The sequence below is a fragment of the Mauremys mutica genome, chromosome 6, assembly GCF_020497125.1.
Source record: "Mauremys mutica isolate MM-2020 ecotype Southern chromosome 6, ASM2049712v1, whole genome shotgun sequence".
NCBI lineage: Eukaryota > Metazoa > Chordata > Testudines > Geoemydidae > Mauremys > Mauremys mutica.
Genome location: NC_059077.1, coordinates 38,644,948 through 38,667,225, shown reverse-complemented (window position 1 = coordinate 38,667,225; position 22,278 = coordinate 38,644,948). Strand labels below are relative to the sequence as shown.

At 41.0% G+C, this 22,278-nt stretch overlaps 1 protein-coding gene across 1 annotated transcript; it reads left to right on the top strand.

Moving 5' to 3' along the window:
* Positions 1 to 354: 354 nt before the first annotated feature.
* On the top strand, positions 355 to 15,904 carry LOC123373232 (mannosylglucosyl-3-phosphoglycerate phosphatase-like). Its single transcript, XM_045022098.1, has 8 exons — positions 355 to 390; positions 2,074 to 2,225; positions 5,285 to 5,865; positions 7,546 to 7,693; positions 9,641 to 9,806; positions 10,637 to 10,784; positions 11,355 to 11,538; positions 15,000 to 15,904. The coding sequence occupies exons 2-7, from the start codon at positions 2,180 to 2,182 to the stop codon at positions 11,496 to 11,498; spliced, it is 1,233 nt and encodes a 410-aa protein (XP_044878033.1). The 5' UTR covers positions 355 to 390; positions 2,074 to 2,179; the 3' UTR covers positions 11,499 to 11,538; positions 15,000 to 15,904.
* Positions 15,905 to 22,278: the final 6,374 nt, after the last annotated feature.

Below are 22,278 nucleotides of genomic sequence, written 5' to 3'. Positions count from 1 at the left end.
AAAGAAAGGAAAGGACTAGAAATATGTGTTTAAAGCAAAGACAGGGGAGAAGGCTAAAAGATAAGAGACAATATTTGGAAAAGAAGAAAACAGATAAGATGGAAATAGAAGAGGAAGGGCATGGGGGCGTGAAAGTTGAAATGAAGAAATGGAAAAGACAGGAGGGATATTGTTGTTGTTATTTATTATTTGTGTTAACATAGTGCTAAGGGGAAAATGCTGTTGCTATTTTCTGCCTCCAACTTCTCCCTGTTTCTTTTCCTCCCTTTCTGTTCAGAGCGACAAAGAGTCCTGTGGCACCTTATGGACTAACAGATGTATTGGAGCATAAGCTTTTGTGGGTGAATACCCACTTCGTCAGACGCATGTGGTGGAAATTTCCAGAGGCAGGTATAGATATGCAGGCAAGAATCAGTCTAGAGATAACAAGGTTAATTCAGTCAGGGAGGATGAGGCCCTCTTCTAGCAGTTGAGGTGTGAACACCAAGGGAGGAGAAACTGCTTTTGTAGTTGGCTAGCCATTCACAGTCTTTGTTTAATCTTGAGCTGATGGTGTCAAATTTGCAAATGAACTGAAGTTCAGCAGTTTCTCTTTGGAGTCTGGTCCTGAAGTTTTTTTGCTGCAGTTAAATCTGCTATTGTGTGTCCAGGGAGGTTGAAGTGTTCTCCTACAGGTTTTTGTATATTGCCATCCCTAATATCTGACTTGTGTCCATTTATCCTTTTACGTAGGTCCAGTTTGGCCAATGTACATAACAGAGGGGGCATTGCTGGCACATTATGGCATATATTACATTGGTGGACATGCAAGTGAATGAACTGGTGATGGTGTGGCTGATCTGGTTAGATCCTGTGATGGTGTCACTGGTGTAGATATGTGGGCAGAGTTGGCATCGAGATTTGTGGCATGGATCGGTTCCTGAGTTAGAGTGACTATGGTGCAGTGTGTGGTTGCTGGTGAGAGTATGCTTAAGGTTGGCGGGTTGTCTGTGGGTGAGGACTGGCCTGCCTTCCAAGGCCTATGAAAGCAAGGGATCGTTGTCCAGGATGGGTTGTAGCTCACTGATGATGGATTGGAGAGGTTTTAGCTGAGGCCTGTAGGTGATGGCCTGTGGAGTTCTGTTGGTTCCTTTCTTGGTCTTGTCTTGCAGCAGGAGGCTTCTGGGTACATGTCTGGCTCTGTTGATTTGTTTCCTTATTTCCTCGTGCGGGTATCGTAGTTTTGAGAATGCTTGGTGAAGATCTTGTAGGTGTTGGTCTCTGTCTGAGGGGTTGGAGAAAATGCAATTATACCTCAGTGCTTGGCTGTTCATTCATCATTCATGCCCGTCACCCTAATCAGGGTATGGGCCGCCAACAACAGATCTCCAGAGTCCTCTATCCTGGGCCATTTGCTCTAGCTGGTTCCAGGTATAGCCCATTTTTGTGCTATCAGCCTGAAGGTCGCATCGCCAGGTGTTTCTAGGACGGCCTCTTTTCCGCTTGCCTTGGGGGTTCCACCGCAATGCCTGTCTGGTGATGTTGGTTGGCTGCTTGCGTAGTGTGTGTCCTATCCAGCCCCACCTTCTCCTTCTAATTTCTTCCTCTACTGGGGGTTGACGGGTCCTCTCCAAGAGGTGGATGTTACTGATGGCTGTAGATAATGTATCATGTGGTGTGTCTGGGATGGAAGCTGGAGGAATGAAGGTAGGCATAGCAGTCGGTGGGTTTTCGGTATAGGGTGGTGTTAACGTGACCATCACTTATTTGTACCGTGGTGTCTAGGAAGTGGACTTCCTGTGTAGATTGCTCCAGGCTGAGGTTGATGGTGGGGTGTAAGCAGTTGAAATCGTGGTGGAATTCTTCCAGAGTCTCCTTCTCCTTTCTGTTCAGAGACTCTCTTCTATAAAAACTCAAAGAATAGAGTGAACACTCCCTCACTTTTCTTTTGTGTCAAAGCATGTTTTCCTAGTTTGAAGCAGTTGACAAACTCTAAAACAGAATTAATTCCATCCAGAAAAGAAAGCTATAAAGATGGTCCAACAGCACTAACCATCTAATAAAGCAAGCTGAAAGTTGTGTTTTTTCTTGTAGATTTGCTGCAGTTATAAAAAAATTCAGTTCCCTGAATCCACTTATAATATTTGGTGGAGACTGCTTAAATCCATCAGCCTTAAGTTCAATAACAAAAGGAAAACATATGATTCCTATATTAAATGCAGTGGGAGTACACTTCGCAGTCTTTGGTAAGTAAATGTTATTTACAGATGAATTTCATAATATCTGTGCCATGTTAGTTTATTTACAGCTACCTTTTACAGGCGCACCCACAGTTAGATTGTAAGCTCTATAGTGACAAAAAGACTTAGATTGTGTGTCCCTAGTGTTCTTATGTCTTGTAAAACACCATTTATGTTGCTGCATGATGGATCAAATCCTCAACCCAGCAATTAGTCTGAAAGCTGGCGGGGGCTCGATGGACAAGCAGAAGTGTGTGGGAGAGTAATCGTCCCCTCTCTCAGGAAGGTGGGGAGCCTTTCAGCAGAGAATACCTCAGCCTGAGAGCTGAAAAGTGCTCTGCAGACACGTGTCTCTTCTTCCATTGGAGCAAGCACCACAGGATCTGTATAATGGCAGCTCCTTTGGCCTTGCCCTGCAGGTTACTGCACAAGGGAGTTTCTGTGGAGCAAGGCTTCACAATGCACAAGGGAGAGGGTGCACCCTGCAGAACCCTCCAAAACCCACTCTTTTCTTGTGCGGCATAACTGCACTGGTTCCCTTTGCAGGATGCCCTCTGCAGCTATACAGGAGGTGGCAGGATTTGCCTTTATAAATAGGGGACCAAAGGGGAAAGCAAATACTAGAGGCAAGGGCTCATAACAAAGAATGCCCTGCCAGCAGCCACCTCTTCTTCTTTATATACACCAATCAGGCTCTAATTCAGATGCCTCTGATATTCATGAGTATGACGACATATGTCACAGGAGAGAGGAGTCCTCTTAGAGTCCCTGGCTATTTAGGGCTTTATAAGATTTTGGTTTTTGTCTTATAATCAACCTGCAAACCAATAGGCAGCCTGTGTGAAAGATAGAAAACATGTTTAATGTGTTTGTGAAAAGGAACAGCACTTAGCAAACAGAGTAATATAATCTCCTCATGAAACCAACTTTCTTTTTGATCCTGGGAGCAAGTGCCCACTCCTCTGAATAACCTCAGCCCAATAATGTCAGCACCAGTAGACCAGCTAAGCTAACTGATCTTTTCAGGTAGAAGAACGTGTCCCTATGAACCATAACAAATCAAACAAACACAAACTCTAGCTGGGTCTAGAGTTCTCTTAGGTAAATATATAATCAGACGTATATGCAGTGATGAGCTGCCAAAATTTTAACAACCGGTTCCCTATAAAAAGTTCTGATTTAAGGGATGTCCCACAGTATGTTTTTTTTGTACCTTTCTCCATAAGAAGTGGCAATGCATTGAGTCATTGGGAGTTATACTTAACAATTAAAAATACGTCTGTATTTTCCCGGGAGGAATTTTTAAAAAATTCCTCCCGGACGGTGATTTAAGAACCAAGAAGCCTGACGTGTCCAGGAAAATACAAATGTATGTTAACCCCAACTAAAGTTCTTTTTTAAAAAGATTGGCCTGAACTAGAAATGAGCTCCGTTTCACATGTGGGTCCCCACCACACCCTGGGGGTGTGCTAGGGAGACCAGATGTCCCGATTTTATAGGGACAGTCCCAATTTTTTGATCTTTTTCTCATATAGGCTCCTATTACCCCCATCCCAATTTTTCACACTTGCTATCTGATCACCCTAGGGTGTGCACATGTGTGGGTCCCAGCTGCTCCCTGCCCCCCTTATTGAAGCTTATTGACCCCAGGGCCAGGGGTTGGGGGAGCAGCAGCAGCAACAGGGCCAGGTGGCGGCCCACATGGCTCCCGCAGCACAGCGTCCCTGGCGGCCAGAGGAGGAATTACACACTTCCCAGCCGGAGGCCATCAAAGCCACAGCGCCCCCTCCTCGCAGGGAAGTGGGTTAACAACCAGTTCTAAAACCGCTTCAAAATTTAACAACCAGTTTGCGCGAAGCGGTACGAACCGGCTCCAGCTCACCACTGTGTATATGTATAGCTAAGGCGAGAGTAGCACTGGAAGTGCCATTCTGCCCAGTGCCAGAGCTTCTTCCTGGGCAAAAAGCAAGGAAGAGAAATGTATAAAGTAGCTACGTATTCTTCATTATATTGGGTTTTTCAAATGTCTTTTCCGATGCAAACTTATTTGAGTGGTCGAGCAAGGTCAGCTAGTCTTTTATTTTCCTTTCTACTTTTTCATTACTGCTTTGCAAAGCTCAAAAGTCCAAACCCCCCCCCCCAAAACAAACAAAAAAAACCAACCCACACTTCTGTATCACCAACTTTTTGTTTTCCTAGTCTTCCTATTCTAAATATACAGCATACATTTGTATAGCACTATATAGACCATAGCACTAGATAAAGGACCATATTTTCAGAGATGTGTATGTTTATAAAAACCTGTATTTGTTCATGTTAACAGACAGTTGTGCATGAAATTGTCCCCTTTTGCATGTTAATAGAGTTTGTTCCAGGCCTGTGGGTTTTTGTACATTAACGTTTGGACCGTCCTCTCAAGCAGTTTGGCATACAGAATTATTTGGCATAATGCACAGTAGATATAGGGTTCCTGAAAGTCAGATACAATGCTACAAATAATAGCTCCAGGATTTGATCCACTGACCTGTTTAATCCTGGCTGTACCAAAAGTCGCTCTTAAATAGGCCTAATCATTTACGCACACCTTTGTAATCTCTGGTAGCTTTTGGCATGGTACCAGAAAGCACCTTTTTCTTTCCCCCGTTACATTTCAAAGGCCAACCAAAGACATGATATGATAAACTGAGCGATGTATCTTAATTTTTCTCCCAAGAATCTTGCCCTGGGTATTACAGATGTTTTTTTTTCTAGCCATAAATATTGGGCTTGCTAAAATTTAGATAATCTATGTATAAAAAGAAGTAGCTGCATAAAAATGGATATTTTGGGCAAAGCATTGTTTTCCTTTGCTACAGTATAAAACTGGGATTACTACAGAAGTAAATGTAATGACTAACGGTTTTCACTGCTGTAAAAGAGAGGAATTTGGTCCTTTAGTTTGAAGAAAACAAGCTTTCATATCTCTAATGCTATTCTAAATGACATAGAAAAACTCAAATTATCTCATATGACCACCTTTTGTTGTTAACCTTAACAAGCTAGCTTCTGGGCTTTTGTATTTTTAGGAAACCATGAATTTGATTTTGGTGTTGATGTTCTGGAAGATTATATACAACAAATGAAATTTCCATGGTTCCTCAGCAATGTATATGACAGATTTACCTCTAAACCACTAGGCCATGGCTCAGTAAAAAAAGTAGTTAAATGGAATAATACGAAAATTGGTTTAATGGGATTAGTAGAAGAAGACTGGCTGGATACCTTGCCTACCATTAACAAACCAAACCTAAACTACATAGATTATGTCAAAGCAGGTAATAAAATATCTGCAGAACTTAAAGCAGAGGGAGCAGGACTTATAATTGCTATGACACACATGAAATGGATTAATGACGTCAGACTTGCCCAGAACACCCAAGGAATAGATCTGGTTCTGGGGGGCCATGACCATGATTATGGAATCAAAAAGGTGAATGGAACTTGGATTGTCAAAAGTGGGTCTGATTTCAGGAATTTCTCAAAAATAAATATAAGAAAGTTTGGTGCATCATTTCAGTATACATTTCAGAGGATTGACATTTTGAGGAACCTAGAAGAAGATTCTTTTATAAAATCAGTGGTGGATGATTATACTCAAAACCTGCAGGTAGGTACAACTTCCTTAAATATTTTGTTCTAGGAAAAGAAGATAATAGTTATTGTTTTAAGTGATCAGACTGATAACAGTGGGCCAAATTCTGATCTCAATTATGACATAAATCTGGATTAACGCCACTCTATTCTATTCAACGATATTTACACTGAAGTCAGTGAAATTACTCTGCTTGTACAAATACAAATTAAATTGATTTTTGCAAACAGATATAAAAAAACTCGTTTCATTTCAAGCCTACCAAAATTGACAGGCCCATTAAGGTGAAACTGAGGGCAAAATTCCTTCCTGATGTAACTCCACTGATTTCAATGGAATTATACCGAGAAAAAATTTGGCCCATTACATTTTAATGGCTTCAGCTTATTTTTTTAATGGAAAGTTAAACTTTAAAGTAGCGAATCCATGAGTGAATTGCTATTAAAAGACACCACCTTGTCAAACTTAGTTTTGAGATCAAGTATAAGGACAGAAGCCTCAGAACAATAGGCAATTTTATCCATTTTGAATCTACAGTAAACCTAGTCCCTACAATATATAATAAACCTCTCATGGCAAAAAAGAACACCATTAAAGTCCCTCTGTCAGTGAATCTGAAGAATTGCAGTGCCTATATATGTGTGAATTAACGAAGTAGTGATAGAATCCTTCATTTCAATGGAAAGCCACTGGCCTTAATTAAGAATTTCCCTTCTTTTATTATTAGAGCTATTGTCTATTATTTGTATTACTGTTGCACCTGGGAACCTAGAGCTTTATATTTAAGTACATTTCATTTATGACTGTTGACATTTCCACTGAGAATAAAATATTTCTGACAAAATGTTAAAATGCTAAAAAAGCTAGTTCCTCTGACATGCAATATTGATACCATTTATAGTCCATGGCAGCTTCCTGCACAGCAGTCTTTAGTCTGGGTAGGAGGGTGCATCTATGAACTACTATATTCTACAATCCTAAAGAGACTAAATCTCACAAGGACATTTTAATTGGATAGTCTGTATCCACAGGGGTACTAAAAACTAGCACACATTATAGGGGGACTTTGAAACTGTTAAACTCAGCTTGACTCTAAAATTGTTTCTAATCCCAGGATGGCTGAATCTATTTTTAAAGTCTCTATGCTAGGAAAAGTATCCATTTCTGACAATGAGCGTCAACCAGTACTCTTGAACTTGTGCTGCATATGACTAGCTGAAAGAGTAGCCAAGAACAAACTGTTTTTCAGAAAGACGTTTAAAAAATGGTGATTAAAACCTCAGAACAGGTTTCTTGAGCTCTGCTGTTGTTTGCTGATTACTATTATCTGCACGCTGTCTGTATACAGTATAACAGCAAGAAATGACAGAATGGGATTTCCCCTACCTAGTCAAACTCAAGAGAAATGTATTTTTGTAGGTCTGTATGGAATGTTAAGTTCTCATCAGTGTAGGTATATAATAGAAGACAGGTGGATTTGGAATTGTTATTATTTGTCCATTGCCAGAATAAATCACCTTCTGTGCATCTATTCAGATTCACAGGGGATTGAGAAGAAACTATATTTTTCCATGGCTTGGCTTTCTTTTTTTTTCTGCTCAAAATTTTAAACATTTTTACAGTGTAATCCTTTAGTTTTCAGGACATAGTTGTTTCAAATAAATAGAGTCTGCTATAAACCCTTCTCTTTTTTAGCCTCTTTTAGAGGAAGTTCTTTGTCCCATCGACACAGAATTAGACGGTCGTGTTTCTACTGTAAGAAGATCAGAGAGCAACCTGGGAAACCTGATAACTAATGCAATGTTAGAAGCTACTCACGCTGATGTAGCATTACTCAATTCAGGTTGTCCTTTTAAAAAACATTTATTGTAATCCAGAATGTTTGGAATGTTTTAACATTAATTTACTTGTTAAAGACGGTAGCAATGTTTGGAATATTATTTAATTACTTAATTAGGAGTGGTCCCAGCCACTCATCAGAGTCAGAGTACATCAAGAAGTCAAGGGATTTGTAAAGGTCAAATGAGTTACCTTTCGCTGATCAAAGCCCCCGAAGAAATCGGGAACTAGAGAATTTTTAGTGGAAAATAAATTAAGGTAAATTTGATTGGTTCATAGACAATGTGACAATTATAACATGTGTCCAAAATATTAGGATGCCATAAGGAAACAAGTAAACTGACTGGCTGATTTTGGTAAAGTTTTGGAGTACGTGGTAAGTTTATATGCCATACCAAAACAAATGCAAATGGTATTAAAGCATTATATTATCAGGATGTCATCCGTTACCACCTTGTTTGAAAACTGTACCCTTTTCTACCCTCCATCTTTATCTCTTAAAGCATATACTCTCCAAGGTAGGAACCATGCCTATTGTGTTTGTACTGTTGCTGGAAACAAACTAATGATAGTAATAGTAGTAAATGAGATTCAAAGGGGTTATAGTACAACAATATCGCAATGAGACTAAATATCTAAGGTGAAATCTTGGCCCCATTTTGTAATTCTTCCCCCTTTCCTTCCCAAATAAAAAATATTAAGAATAATAATGCATTTTAAAAACCTTTTCATTTCCACTGTAAACACTTCACATTGGTACAAAGAACAATTTGCTTCCCTTTATTACCTATTCCAAAATTTGTTTAAAAAAACCTTCCACAAATCTTCATGGACAAAGTTAGTTTGGTTGGATTAAAATCTCTCTTACTCTGCTACTCTTTTCCTAAGTAAGCAATTATTCTTTTATAAATAGTTTCCCTTTAAAACAAAAGTTTTTGCTTGGTGTATGGTTTTATTTTTAAATTGGACATATTATTTGTTGTTACAAGCATGGTTTTTCAGTTTAAAAATGAAGACTGATCCTCCAGACACATGTTGTGCATTCTTGTGCAGAATTTACGTATGCGAGTAGTCCCATATGTGTAAGTATTTGCACAATATGTGTAAGTATTTGCACAAGTATTTGCACTTCTATTCTGATTTTTGTCATCTTCTTGTGTTTTTTTTTAAGAGAATGTTGCCAGCAAAGTAGTTCTTCAGTGTAGAATTGGGCTTTTGATTGGTTCTTGCTGAACGTTTGTTTTAAAGGGAAAATGTTGAATGTACCTTTTTTTTAATTCCAAAAGGGAGTTGTTGCTTGCATGTCTTAAAACTGAAAACATGATGGTGCTAGCTGGAGTCTTTTTGTTTTTTGTTTTAAGAAGGAAATGATTTGTCATGGTTTTTCATTTTTAAAATGGCAAGATTTCTTGTCAGAAAGGTTTTTGTTAATTTAAAATTGAAATTATTGTTCTAGGAAAACTCACCTTTTTGGCAGAGAACTAAAATTAAAACTTTCAGGCCAAAAAGTTTTAGAAAGTTAAAAATATGTATAAACAGGGAATTTTCGTGGAAACTGTTCGGTAAGCTTAACTATAGTCGGTGCTATCCAGCATCCACTCTAATATAGCTGCAAAGCACTTTGTGTTTCCCTGAGAAATAAGTCTACAATCTGTAAAGACTTCCACATATGCTTAATTTTATGCAGTGTGAACAGTCCCATTGAAGTCTCTAAAATTAGCATACTTTCTTATTTTTTTAAATCAATAGGACTATTTACAGCACATAAAGTTAGACGTATTTAAATCTTTGCAGTACCAGGGCCCATGACATCATTTAAATAATCATAAACAACGATATGAATCCATTCTCATCAAGAAAACAAACCTTAAAACTTGTAACATTTGTATTAGATAATCAGTTTGTTTTCTCATGGTAGAAAAAGGACCATTTTATTTTATGATGATTGTAGGTACCCTTTGTTCAAACCATATACATCCTGCAGGAGATTTTACTATGCATGATCTTTTAACTATCCTTCCCATTGTGGACCCACTTCTAGTAGTCAGAATTACAGGAGGACAACTGTTGGAAGCTCTTGAAAATGGAGTCTACAGATATCCAGCTCTTGATGGAAGGTATATAGAATATTTATCCAACCCCTTTTTATATGAAAATGCCAATTGTTCTGAACATTTGTGCAAATTCTCCACACTGTCCCTATGAGCAGCCACTTTAATGCTAACATTCAAATGCTCCAGGTAATGATAATGATGAATTCACAAGCCTATGTGATAACTGTATTTAGCATATTAATACACCACTCTAGGCAAGACAAGTGACTAATATAAGTACAAACATAAAACCTATGGATACAGATAAATCTTTGTCACACACAATGTATGAAAACCTATACAAAATAAATGTGGTTTTTATTTGGAGCTTACTTTTTATAGTGAAAATAACAAAAATGAGGAATCCTGTATATGGCTGGCTAATAGGTGTTAAATTCTGGAACTAACTTGATTCCACAGATAATAGATTGATTAATTGAATGTTCAGGTTATATGAATTAATTGGGTCAGTATGACAGGATGGGATTTAGCAACTGGTCCAAAAGTTCAGTTTGGCTCTTAAAAATGAAACCTGGAAACTATTGTGACAATGGTGCAAGAATTGGAGAATTCAGACCTTTCACTCTGTAATCCGGTAGCCAAGATGTTTAACCCTGAGACCAATGGCCACTGGTAAGAAGAGCCTTTTCAGTGTGATATTTCATAGAGTAATCAGTGAAAGTACTGTCTTTGGAAACATAGTATTACAAACATACTTCAAACACTGAATTCATTATTGTGAGTTTATATAGCAGTTTACTGAAGTGTACTTGTTCAGAATTCTGGAAGGGTCAGTACTTTGGTTGGTTCTTTCTTCATACCAAAAATATATATATATATATTTTAACTACCAGGTTTCCTCAAGTAGCAGGAATGGAATTTGGATTTGATCCAAATGCAGAACCAGGGCACCGAATTATAAGAGACTCTGTAAAGATTCAAGGACAATATCTCAAGAAAAACAAAGTCTATCAACTTGCCATTAAGGAGTACTTAGCTAATGTAAGCTCTAATGTGTTTAAATATTTTGAATGATTTTCATGCTTCAGGAATGTTGTTTTTCTGAAATACTGACTTATGTTGATGGCTTAATCATGACAGTGTAGGGAATTGCAATTTGACTCCATTGTAGATGTTGTTCATTCCCTCCACCCCCAGAGTTTCTATCTGTCTTTATTTCTATAATTCTCCACCTCTCTGCTCATTCCTTACAAAATATAAGACCTGATTTCTGAGTGTGCTTTAACTTTCAGACCACACGCTAAAATTCTACTGGTGAATTTTGCACATGCAAATATTGTTTCTGCATATTTAAATCAAGTGGTCGGTCACCCAGTAGACCCAATTACTGTACTTATATGCAAAATGTATGTGTGTTCAATTTGGAAGTTGTTTGAAAGTCTGTCTCCTAACATTCAGTTTTACTCAGTTACTGAATACAATATTTTTAATCAAATCAACCAAAGCTACTATTCTAACAAATTTGTTTACTTACTTATAATGGTTTAGAAAGTGACTTAAGTGCTTATATTTTAATGATATTATTCATTAAATATAATTATTACTTTTCAGGGAAAGGATGGCTATGTAATGTTTCAGAATTGTCCTAGGATGTATGATACAGAAACTGCACAGATACTTTCCACAGTTGTTGTTAATCACTTTGAATCTATCAAGATTGTGCATGGCATCAAAAAGTGCATCTCCGGTCACTGAATGAGTTTAATTACTAAGTCAAAATCAGCATCACTAACAGGTAATTTAAAATATATCATTTGAGACACAATGGGCTACAATCCTTACTGTGGACTTCGGTCACCATTGCAATTACAAATAATTAAGTGTATTTGTTCCTAACTTTCTAAATTTGTTGTGCAGCATTTAGTGATTTACCAAAGAATAATCTCTTTATCCACGAAAGGTAACAATCAGGGCATATGGTCCATTGTGTGGGAATGGGACTGACCACTTTCTCCCAGAAGGTTGTCTTCTGCAGAGGGAGGGGTGGCAGGCTGCACAGGGAAGTTGAGGGAGGGAGATTTTTGAAGGGATGGAAGGCTGGAGGAGGAACGTAACAGACTTCAAAAGCTTAAACCCCTAAATTAGTATGAAATTCTGGTCTCCTTTGTCAGTCTTCAGTAAGAGGACTTAACATGAAGGAACAACCTAAACAAGCTAATGGACCTGTGTTTAGCCACAGGGATTTGTACTCCTAATTTACCTAGGTAGTTTTGAAAATCCCACCCAGCATTTTGTTCTTTAAAGTCCTTTACCATGATACCCAGTTTTTTAGTGTCAGTCTCTTCCAAATGAATATTAGGCAAAAGCTGCCTTCTTTAAGAATATTAATTACTTGCCTGAAGGAGAAGGTATTGATTTTGTAGGGTGACCAGATGTTAAGGGGAAAATATCGGGACTGCCGTGGGGAGAGGTGGGGGGGGGCGTTTTTTTTGTTGTTTTTTTTCACAGGCACCCGTCTGGGAGTTCGGTGGCAATTCAGCGGACGGTATTCGGTGGTATTTCAGTGGTGGGTAATAAACCTTGCCGCCAAAGACAGAAGCACCCGCCGCTGAAATACCTCCAAAGAGCGTCCGCGACTGAAGGACTCTCCGCCGAATTGCTGCCGAAGACCAGGAAACAAAATATCAGGACAAATGGCGTCCCGACCGTACTCTGGTTGGGATGCGGGACAAACTCCTTAAAATCGGGACAATCCCGATTTTATCAGGCCGTCTGGTCACCTTATGTTTTTGAGACATCCTCAGTTGATTCCACTCCAACTTGTAGACCTTATCTGCCAGACACTTGTGCATCTATTCAGCAACTTCAATAGGATGAAATATTAAATTCTTCTTATCTCCATAACAGTAAAAAAGACATAAAGTTGAAGTATAGAAGAGAAACCTAAAAGGTATAATTCCCTTCTGGCAATTTCACCCAGTCAGTAAAATCCTGTCAGTAATCCAGGGAGCTCTGCATTAAAATATACTTTTTCCTTTAGCCAGGGCCATGCAGACTCCAGAAAGAATGGCATTATCCATAGTACATTTCATCCTTGCACAGAAAAAGTCTCTATCCATAACTGAATAAGTTAAGGAATCCTCTAACAATCTCTATCTTAAGTCTTTTTCAGTTTTCCCTATTTCCAAGAAACCAGAATCTGCCTTATTTACACATCATAATTCACCTCACAATATTTCAGAGCAGATTTTCATTCAGAACCATCAGGAAAGACAGGAAATTCAGAGCATTTTTGTGAAGCAGGATATGCTTTAGATAGATCTCTTTGCAGCAGGTACAATGTCAAGTATGCTTTAATCCCTCCAGAAGATGGTCTTGACATTCTGTGGTTAAGCAGTCTGCTATATGTTTTTTTGTCCAGTCCATTTAATCCTGGGAACTTTGTGGAATGTGAAGATAACTGGACTTTAAAATATCCACATAGCTCTAAATTGGACAGGACAGACTGCCATATGTGCCTGTGAGTTATATGCCAAAAAATATAAACAATTTTCTAAAAAGTCTAACTCAAAACTCCATGCATCATTAGCCCTATTTGTAAGGCTGCGAAACTAATTTCTAACCTCAGATCTCACAAAGCATCTGTAAACTCTATAATGGGAATATTGTCCCTGGATTTGACCTGGCTTCTCCTGTATTACCTAAGTACTGTATACTCTATTCAGGAACACAAGCTAAAAAACTACTGTTAGCAATCAACAATTTAGGTATCAAGATAACACTACTTTGAACAGAAACCTGCATTTTGACAAAAGCATTTGTTAATGTCTCCTCTTGGATGCCCAGTTACCATTTCAGATTCACCTTCCAAAACTTGACCTCTTATCTTTTCTTCTAATCCCTTTCCCTCGCTCTTCTCCATTGCCTGTCTTTCCTTGTCTTCTGGACTCAGAGGGCCTACTTTTCTCCTTTGCACCATTTTGGTGGCACAAAGGGGAGAAAACCTGGCCTTGTCTCCCTGTTGGGACTGCCTCCTGCATGGGGTCCTCTCTATGGGCATAAAGGTGGCATAGCTGGCTCCCTAATCTCCTTTCCCCACAATAGCTGCATTGGGTGCAGAGAAGAGGCATGACTTCAGCATGCTGTACTCAGGCTATCCAAAACTAGGAGGTATTATCAGCTGGTGCATGTAGAGCAGACCCTACATTGCTCTACTTGGATCCAGGACAGAGAATCAGGAAGCCATAACCTGATAGGCTCCCTTCTGCTGTAGCAAGCAGAATCTCAGTGCATCAGAAAATCTGGCCATTTTTCTTTTTCTTTTTTCTTCCCACATATCCAGTCTCTCATTAAACCACATTTCTGTTTAATATTGTCAAAATCCACTCTCTTTACTAAATCCATGGCTAAACGCAGGTCCATTAGCTGGTCAGCTGCTTACCTGGTGTGGCCTTGCAGCCAATCAACTCTCTTTTGTGTCCAAAATGCATCTTCCTCACCTTCACCTCAAACCATGTTATTTGCCCTCTTTGAATTCCATGTTGGCTTCCTGTCTCTTATCACATCACATTCAAACTCTTCTTCCTTATCTACAGGCTGTACACCTATCCTTTTTCTCTCTACTCTTTCTAATCCTGCTCCTGTACTGATTCCCTTTTCACACTTTTAGCTTTGTCGTCTATCAGAATGGTAGTGTGTGATGTCCCTTTTGTACAACATGTGCTAGCCTTAATTTGAGTGATGGATACATTCAGAATATCTAAAATAGCTGAATAGTTCCAACATTCAATCTCCACGAGTCTGGGTAAGATTTGAACTAGGAAACTAAAAGTGAAAGGCAGTAGGTCATCCCATTATTAATCCCTTGAACAGGCATTAACCTCAGATTCGTATATTTTAACCCTAGAGAGCTATAATGGCAGATTGGCCCACATGCTGCAGAAATTATTTCCTGGATTCTGACATATTTTTAGCCAGTAAGAGAATGGTGCTTACCTTATTTGTTGATGTCTGAGCTAACACTATGAAAAATCTAGCTCTCTGGGTCTGCAAAGGGAGTACTCATGGTGAGCTTTGTGGAGCATGAATTTATGAAGGTCCAATCAGAAAATTCCAGTTACTCATAAATAAGGCAGGTTTTTAGTATGTTAATTATTTTAATAGCTTATTCGCAGTATAGTCAGATGCACATTTAGGTTGTTTACATGAAGTTAATTTAGTTTAATTAGCACTAACGTTTCATGAATTTACCACAAGCCTTTGAAACGAGAACAGATAAAAGCACATCAGTAGTTGCAGTGCCTGGCATAGAAGGAAGAATCTGTCACATTTCCAAGGAAATGAAGGAACACTTGCAACAACTAAGAATGGCAAGGAAAGAAGGGCTAAACACATTTCCCCCACTTCGCAAAGACTCTGAGAATTCTGACTCTGACTGACTAACATGATAGATAATGTCACCAGTGCTATAGTACCTGAAACCATATGATCTGCTACTTCATTTGTTATATGTGCTCTACATATTTATTAGAATTATTTAGCTTTTCCTTCCCATTGTATTTAAAATGTTCCCTGGGTATGAGTGTTTGTTCATTTGAAACAATTTAAAATAGTTCTTGCATTCATCAAATCTCTCTCTAAGAAAAATGTAGTACAACCATTTTCTTGTATTTAAAATAATATACAACTAATGTTTGTTCATTTTGGAAATAACTTCTGGTTGCCTTTGTTAAACTGATGTTTTTCATATTGTTGCCATTTTACATATAGCTCTACTTGTAATTATAATGTTCACTACCCATAAGTACTAGCTTATAGCGAAGCTATATAATATTTACAGTATTAAATCTGAAAGTTATTTTTGTCTACTGACATAAGCCTAACTAATGCATTCATAGAGAAAATGCTTACACCGCATCAGAGTAAAACTCAGATTATAGTAATGGTCAAAGGATGATGCTAGACTGTGCTTGGCTGACTATTGCATGGCCACTAAAATGTCACAAAACGGGAAAGTGTCATGTCAAATATTCATTGTTCCCTGTACGATCACCACTTAGAACCAATAAAGAAGAACCTGTGTACCCTCCTTAATATACTGATGTTTATAACTTGTCTGATATTTTACTATGATTATCCATGCTGCCTGTAAAGCCCGTGAAACCAATAAAAACTTTTATACAAAGGGTTGATGAACATATTGACATGTTTCTCTAATGCATTAATTGTTTTTAATTATAAAAAGAGACTTTTTTATTCAGATGCATTTAACGACATTTCCCTTTTAGCAGGTTCTGAGACGTCCGTCATACATGCTCAATGTAGATCATATTCTCTTAGAAATGAAGGGCGAACTTTTCAAAGGCACAAATGGAAGTTAAGGCCTAGCTCCCAATGACGTTCATGGACAATTACGTGTCTAACTACCATTTGTGCCTCTGTCTCTCCCCAAGATAATGGGTCACAGCCTGAACTAAATGATGTTAATCAGCTATGGTGAGTTACACCAGCTGAGGATCATACAACATTGATGAGATATAACTTTTACTCGAATGTTGCAATTTTACCCTTTTCTTAATGTCAAATGTCAAATCCAAAACCAATGCCATAGTCTCAACCCACTTCTGCCTTCCATCTGTGGCCATTCCCACAGAGCCAAAGGAACAGAAAGTTAGCTTAAAAAAAGCCAGTCATGATTTCCCTAAACAAAGGGTATCCTTGGCTGGTATAAAGCCAGCAAAAGGTGGAACTGACCCTTGCTAGCCCCAAGATGGCAAGAATTCAGCTCTTCCAGACCCACTTTTCTGGTGCACTGAGCATGCATCCAATGATCTGGCCTTCTATTTTGGCAACTCATAAAGCTCATATGAATTTCAGGAGTAGTGTGTTCATAAACCATGGGGTTGGAAGGGACCACAAGGGTCATCTAGTCTAACCCCCTGCCAAGATGCAGGATTCGTTATGTCTAATCTGTAAAATCTAATTTGTTGGGCTGTACAAAACCAGAATTCCCCAAATTAACTTTAGACTGGGCTTGTGTACTAGCTGGTCACACTTGAAATGAGCTGTCTTTGGATTTGAGCATCTTTTATATCTGGAACTTTAAAGCCCTGCTGCTTAGTGGCATTCACAACCCCAAGTGAGGCACCTAGGGTGGGCTTCACAAAAGGATTTAGGTGCCTAACTCTGACTTAAATGGGATTTAGGTGCCTAAATACCTTTGTGAATCCTAAGCACCCAAGTTCCCCATATAATGCAGAAGAACAGTTAACCGCCTAAAAATGGGATTCACTAAAACCAGGAAGCTGAATTGGGGAGCCAGCTAAGTTATCCAAATAGAACATGCAAAGGTGAAGAGGGTGTGACTCTAGCTCTCAAAGTGAGGAGATAGGCACCTCCTGCTGGGCTGGAGGGAGGAAGGGAGACACTTCTCTTTCCACTTAGGATTCACAACCACAAACTCTTCCCTGAAGTTAGGCACTTAAGCCCAGGTAGTGGATTTTCACAAATAGACAGGGAGGAGTCCCATATATAATCTTTAGCCCATTGGAGTAAGGGCCCTGGAACCTGTCTCTCCCACTTCTTAGGGCAGTGCCCTAACCACTAGGTTATACAGTCATTCTCACTCTTTCTGCAATGGTTAGGGCACTGTCCTGGGAGGTGGGAGAGCTAAGTTCAAAGCTCTACTTCACAGCGTGCAGAGGGGGGAATTGATCCTTGCCGCCTACATCCTGGGTGCGCGCTCTAACCCATCAGCTAAACGTGGAACGCATGCCACCACCCACTTTAGCTGTTTTCGAGGGGCTCTGACCACACCTACCAGATTGGACCCAAAAGGCAGGATGGGGGAAGCTGTCATTTGTGAATCCTGCTGCTGGCTGTCAAGGCTGAGGTGGCTGGGTCCATCCCCACCTGCTGAAATTTAGGTATCTTAGGGTCTTTAAAGGCAGAAACATAGGCCCCAAGGCCTGAATCCACAAAGGGAACGTTTACCCTGAAATCATAGGCCCCATGTGAATTTAGGTACCTATAGGGTGAGGTAGGCATTTTGTGGATTGCAGTGGAGATGGAGACTGGCACCTAAATACCTTTGTAGTTCTGTGCCCTATGCACTGTAGTACAGGTGCCGACTTTTCAAACTGCTGGGGGTGTGTGACCCGCAGCTCTGCTCCAGGCCCTGCCCCCACTCCACCCCTTCCCCAAAGGCCCCACCCCTGCCCTGCCTCTTCCCACCCCTGCCCCATCCCCTGCCCCAACTCTTCTAGCCCAGTTCCGCCCCTTCCCCCGACCGCGCCGTGTCCTCATCCTACCACCCCCCCGGGCCTCCCTGAATGCCACAATACAATTCACAGTGGGTGGGAGGCATGGGGAGGGAGGGGGGAGGCACTGATCCATTGGGCTGCCAGTGGGCAGGGGCTGCCGGCATTTTTTCCCCATTGGTGCTCCAGCCCTGGAGCACTCACAGAGTTGGCACCTATGCACTTTAGGGTTAGGCAGCAGCTGAGCAGGGGTTTTGTGAAGGCCAGTGGAGTCTAAATATTGGCCTGAGCTAGAGGTGCCCAAGCAATTCTTCACATGGTAGGCAGCATGCACAGCCCCTCTGGCTGTTGCAGCTCAAAGTTTCTTTTCCAGCAAAACTCCTGCTTGGAGCAAGGAAACAAAACAGAGTCCCCCACCAAGAATGGAGCAGTTCCAAGCATGGCAGCTGCCAAGCCCAGTGCAGGGGGAGCTGGCGAGAGTTAGGTGTCATCAACAAAACCTGTGGCATCATACCCACTGCAGCAGCTGGCCCCAGTGCTTCACCCACTATGCTATGCTCAGCCTTCACCTTCCAGCCCAGCCCACCCAGGTGCAGCGTTGCTCTCCATCTCTGCGCTGCCCTGCAGCCACTGAGCATGCCCAAGGGAGGCTGAGCATGCCGAGGAACAGCTGAACCGCTGCCCTCCCTAGCTCTGCTCCTGCCAGTTGTACGCACCACGTGTAACCTATGTACAGCTGCAGGCCCCATTGGACCAAGAGTGGCAGTCAGGTGCCTAAGTCCCGTTGTGAATCTACCCCAAGGCTCAGATTCCACAAAGCACATTAAGCACACCTGCCCGTTCTGTTGCAGTCAAGGAGTGTAAGCACGTGCCTTGATGTCCTAAACTTTAGCCAATGAACTGCCTGTCTGTGAAGAATACAGGTAGCAGCAGCTGTTCCAAAACAAGCTAAGGCCTGTTTAGGAAGCAATTGCATACAGTGGAAGAGTCTCAGCAATGCAAGCAGCAACTTCTCCCCCAGAGAGCAGTTTAAATTCACTGCCTTAGTGATCATCTAGTAACGCTCTAAAAGCTACTGTGAGTATCTCTGTTTGTTCCTTACTAACATGCCATGCTTCGATGAGTGTGGGTTTTCTTGTGGAACACACCACTGCAGTGTATCTGACGGTCATTAGTCTACTGGGGCCGCCGAGAAGGATGGGGACTAGCCTGCCTGCACTATATGGGGATATCTACACCGCAGTTAAACACCAGTGGCTGGCCTATGCCAGCTGACTCAGGGTCAGACTCCAGGGTTCTAAAACTGTGGGGTAGTTATTCGGGTGTGGCCTGGAGCCTACGCTCTGGGACCCTCTCCCCTCGTAGGGCCTCAGAGTGTGGGCACCAGCCCATGTCCAAGGGTCCCCACTGCAATTTTACAGCCCTGCAGCACAAACCCTGCCAGCCCAAGTCATCTGACGTGGGCCAGCTGCAGGTGTTTAATTGCAGTAAAGATATACCTTAGGTGAGCACACAGCTGATTTCTAACTTTAATACATTTATTCTAGCATGTTTGCACAGCATGAAGTCTTTTTATAGTATGTTGCTTTTACTTTTGTTTGAATTGAAATGCAATGTAGATGGTTTCAGAGAGCTGTAAATGATGTCTGACATATAAAATGGAACTAGGCTTTTGTGAAAGCCTGAGCTTCCCCCCCCCCCCCGCCACGCCCAGGGGCGGCTCTAGGAATTGCGCCGCCCCAAGCAGGGCGGCACGCCGCAGGGGGGCGTGCTGCCAGTTGCCGGTCCCGGCCCTGGCCACGCCTCATGCTTGATATATTCAAATATTTAAGAGCTGCTCCTGGACAAGAAAGGAATATTTTGTTTCTGAGAGTTGGTGCAGTATAGACTTGTGAGAGAGGGTTTTACTCTGCAGTCAGTTTTCTCAGCTAGCAATAGTCAGATGTTACAGCGAGCTCTAGGATTGTTTGCAGACCCTATTTTAAGGTAAAGTCTAATAAACATTGTAAACAAAAATCTGAAAGTAGTAGGGGTTGGAATTTACAAGACAATAAACCAGAAGCACTTGACTACTATGATGATGCATTCTACAGAAATGCTTATAAATTAACAATTAGAAATGCTTTAGCCAAACATACAAAAACTGGCTTGCAACACAGGGAGATGGACTATATCAGGGTCATCAATTTTTTTTTTTGTCAAGGTCCAAATTTCTTGGTCAAGGTATAGGCAAGGTCCAGACTCCAGAGAAAATAATACAAAAATAGTAACAATAATGTCAATAAGTAAATAAAAAGTTTTTGCGGTTCGTTCAAAAGCTGCTGGTGGTCCAGATTTGGCTCCCAGGTCACCTGTTGGCTACCCCTGAACTAGACCATGCAAAAAGGCCCTTTCAACTCTGTTAGGAAAATTTTTTAGCCTACACGTAGGTCCAGTCCAGCTCCCATTTAAGTCAATGGGAGATTTTATCCTGTCTTGAATGGGAGCTGGAGCAGATGCGATGTCCGCATCAATCAGTTTATTTTCCTGTAAAGTTAAAATGAGCTCTCATTGCGGAATAGTTTTATTCAGTGTCTTCAAGTGCTTGCCCAACTGGTTATAACCCTGTACCTCATCACCTCCTCAGTGTCCCATCTCCCACCCTATCTCACCCCTTTCAGTGATCTGCCTTCTCTAGTCCCCTCAGTGCACCAAGCCTTTCCCCCATCCTTCAGCAAATCCCAATGCAGGCCATTAAATATGCTGGAGGAAATAAATTCCTATCATCTCATATCCTTTGACTCTCCTATACCTTGCACTACTCAATTGTGATTTTCTCTCGCTCTCTGTGTTACTGCCTACTTCTTGCTTATGCCGTTGCACTTTGATTAGATTACTGACATGGCCATCTAAAGCACAGGTAATTTAATTTGGAACATCTGATTGGAGCTTTAAAAGGAGCTGGTGATTCCAGGTAGCAGAAGGTAATGGTCTCAGATCAGTAAAACACCCATTAAGTTCTAATGCCTGAGCCTTTCCTCCTGCCTTAGCCATTCCAAGGGCCAGATCCTGGCTTAGGCTCAGATCTCTCTAAGCCACTGCAACAGCCAAAGTGGATTTAAAAGTGCTGTAAGCTTCCTCCTGTAGTCCAAGAATCCTCAGATGGCTTAGAACCAGTGTCGCTGGCTTTGTACCTGGTGTTAGCGGGGAGGGGAGTGTGCAGTCAGAGCACACTGTGCTCGGGGAATGTAACAGCCCCTAAGCTATTACTAAAGGGTGTAACTCAGCAGCTACAAGGCTCTAAGGGCCAGATTCACAAGGGGAACGTAAGCACCAAAAGGGTCAGGTAAGCACTGAAGTCCAACATTTAGGCACTGCTGGCATTCACAAACTACCTCTCAGCTTCTGCCTAACGCGAGAGGTACTTAAAAGACCAGGAGGCTAGAGCCACAAAGGGATTTAGGTGCCTAACTGCTGCATTAAGCACCTAAATCCAAAATTTAAACCCTCAACCCCCAATTCAGCTGTGGCCTACCCCGTAGGTGCTTCAATTCCCCATGGTAAAGGCTCCTCGGTTGCAAATTTCTGCTGGTGGGCATGTGCAATGCCCTCTCAGTGCTGATGCCCAGTGCCTAACTCATGTCTCAATCTCAGTCACTCCTGCTGAAGCTGTTCCACTTTGTATGAAATACTGGAGTATTCACTGTAGCAGGGACTGCAGGAATGACCAGTGAATCACCAGGGGAACTGCCAGCAATGGAACACAAATTTCCTGACTTGGTTCTTGTGGTTTAACCATTACACCACCTTGCTTTCTTAAACAACTTTAAGTAACATTACATACAAAAACTGTAAATCTGGGGACATGGCAGACTAGTGCCTTTCACCTCTATAGTCCTGAATGCCAATCACTGGCCAGATCGCCAATCAACATGAGTTGATGCTGTTATTTTAATTTTAATTCCTTGTTGTGTAGCTCACACAATTGTCACCCAGTTTGTCATGGCTGGCCGTCTGCTCAAAAACACTCCACTAGCAGAGCTGTATGCGGAAGCTTTCACGGAGGAAGCTTATGCTGTTTAAAGCAACAAAGAATCCTGTGGCACCTTATAGACTAACAGACGTATTGGAGCATAAGCTTTCGTGGGTGAATACCCACTTCGTCAGACGCATGTGGTGGAAATTTCCAGAGGCAGGTATACCTTTTTACAAATCCAGACTAACACAGCTACCCCTCTGATACTACGCTGTTTAAACCAGTTATATTAATCACTCACTTTTATGTACACTAAATGCAT

Bases quoted from the DNA above. Each gene is read 5' to 3' on its own strand.
- LOC123373232 (XM_045022098.1), top strand. From the start codon at position 2,180: ATGATTCCTATATTAAATGCAGTGGGAGTACACTTCGCAGTCTTTG. The intron at 2,226-5,284 runs GTAAGTAAATGT...TTGTATTTTTAG, and splicing joins AGTACACTTCGCAGTCTTTG to GAAACCATGAATTTGATTTT. The intron at 5,866-7,545 runs GTAGGTACAACT...TCTCTTTTTTAG, and splicing joins ATTATACTCAAAACCTGCAG to CCTCTTTTAGAGGAAGTTCT.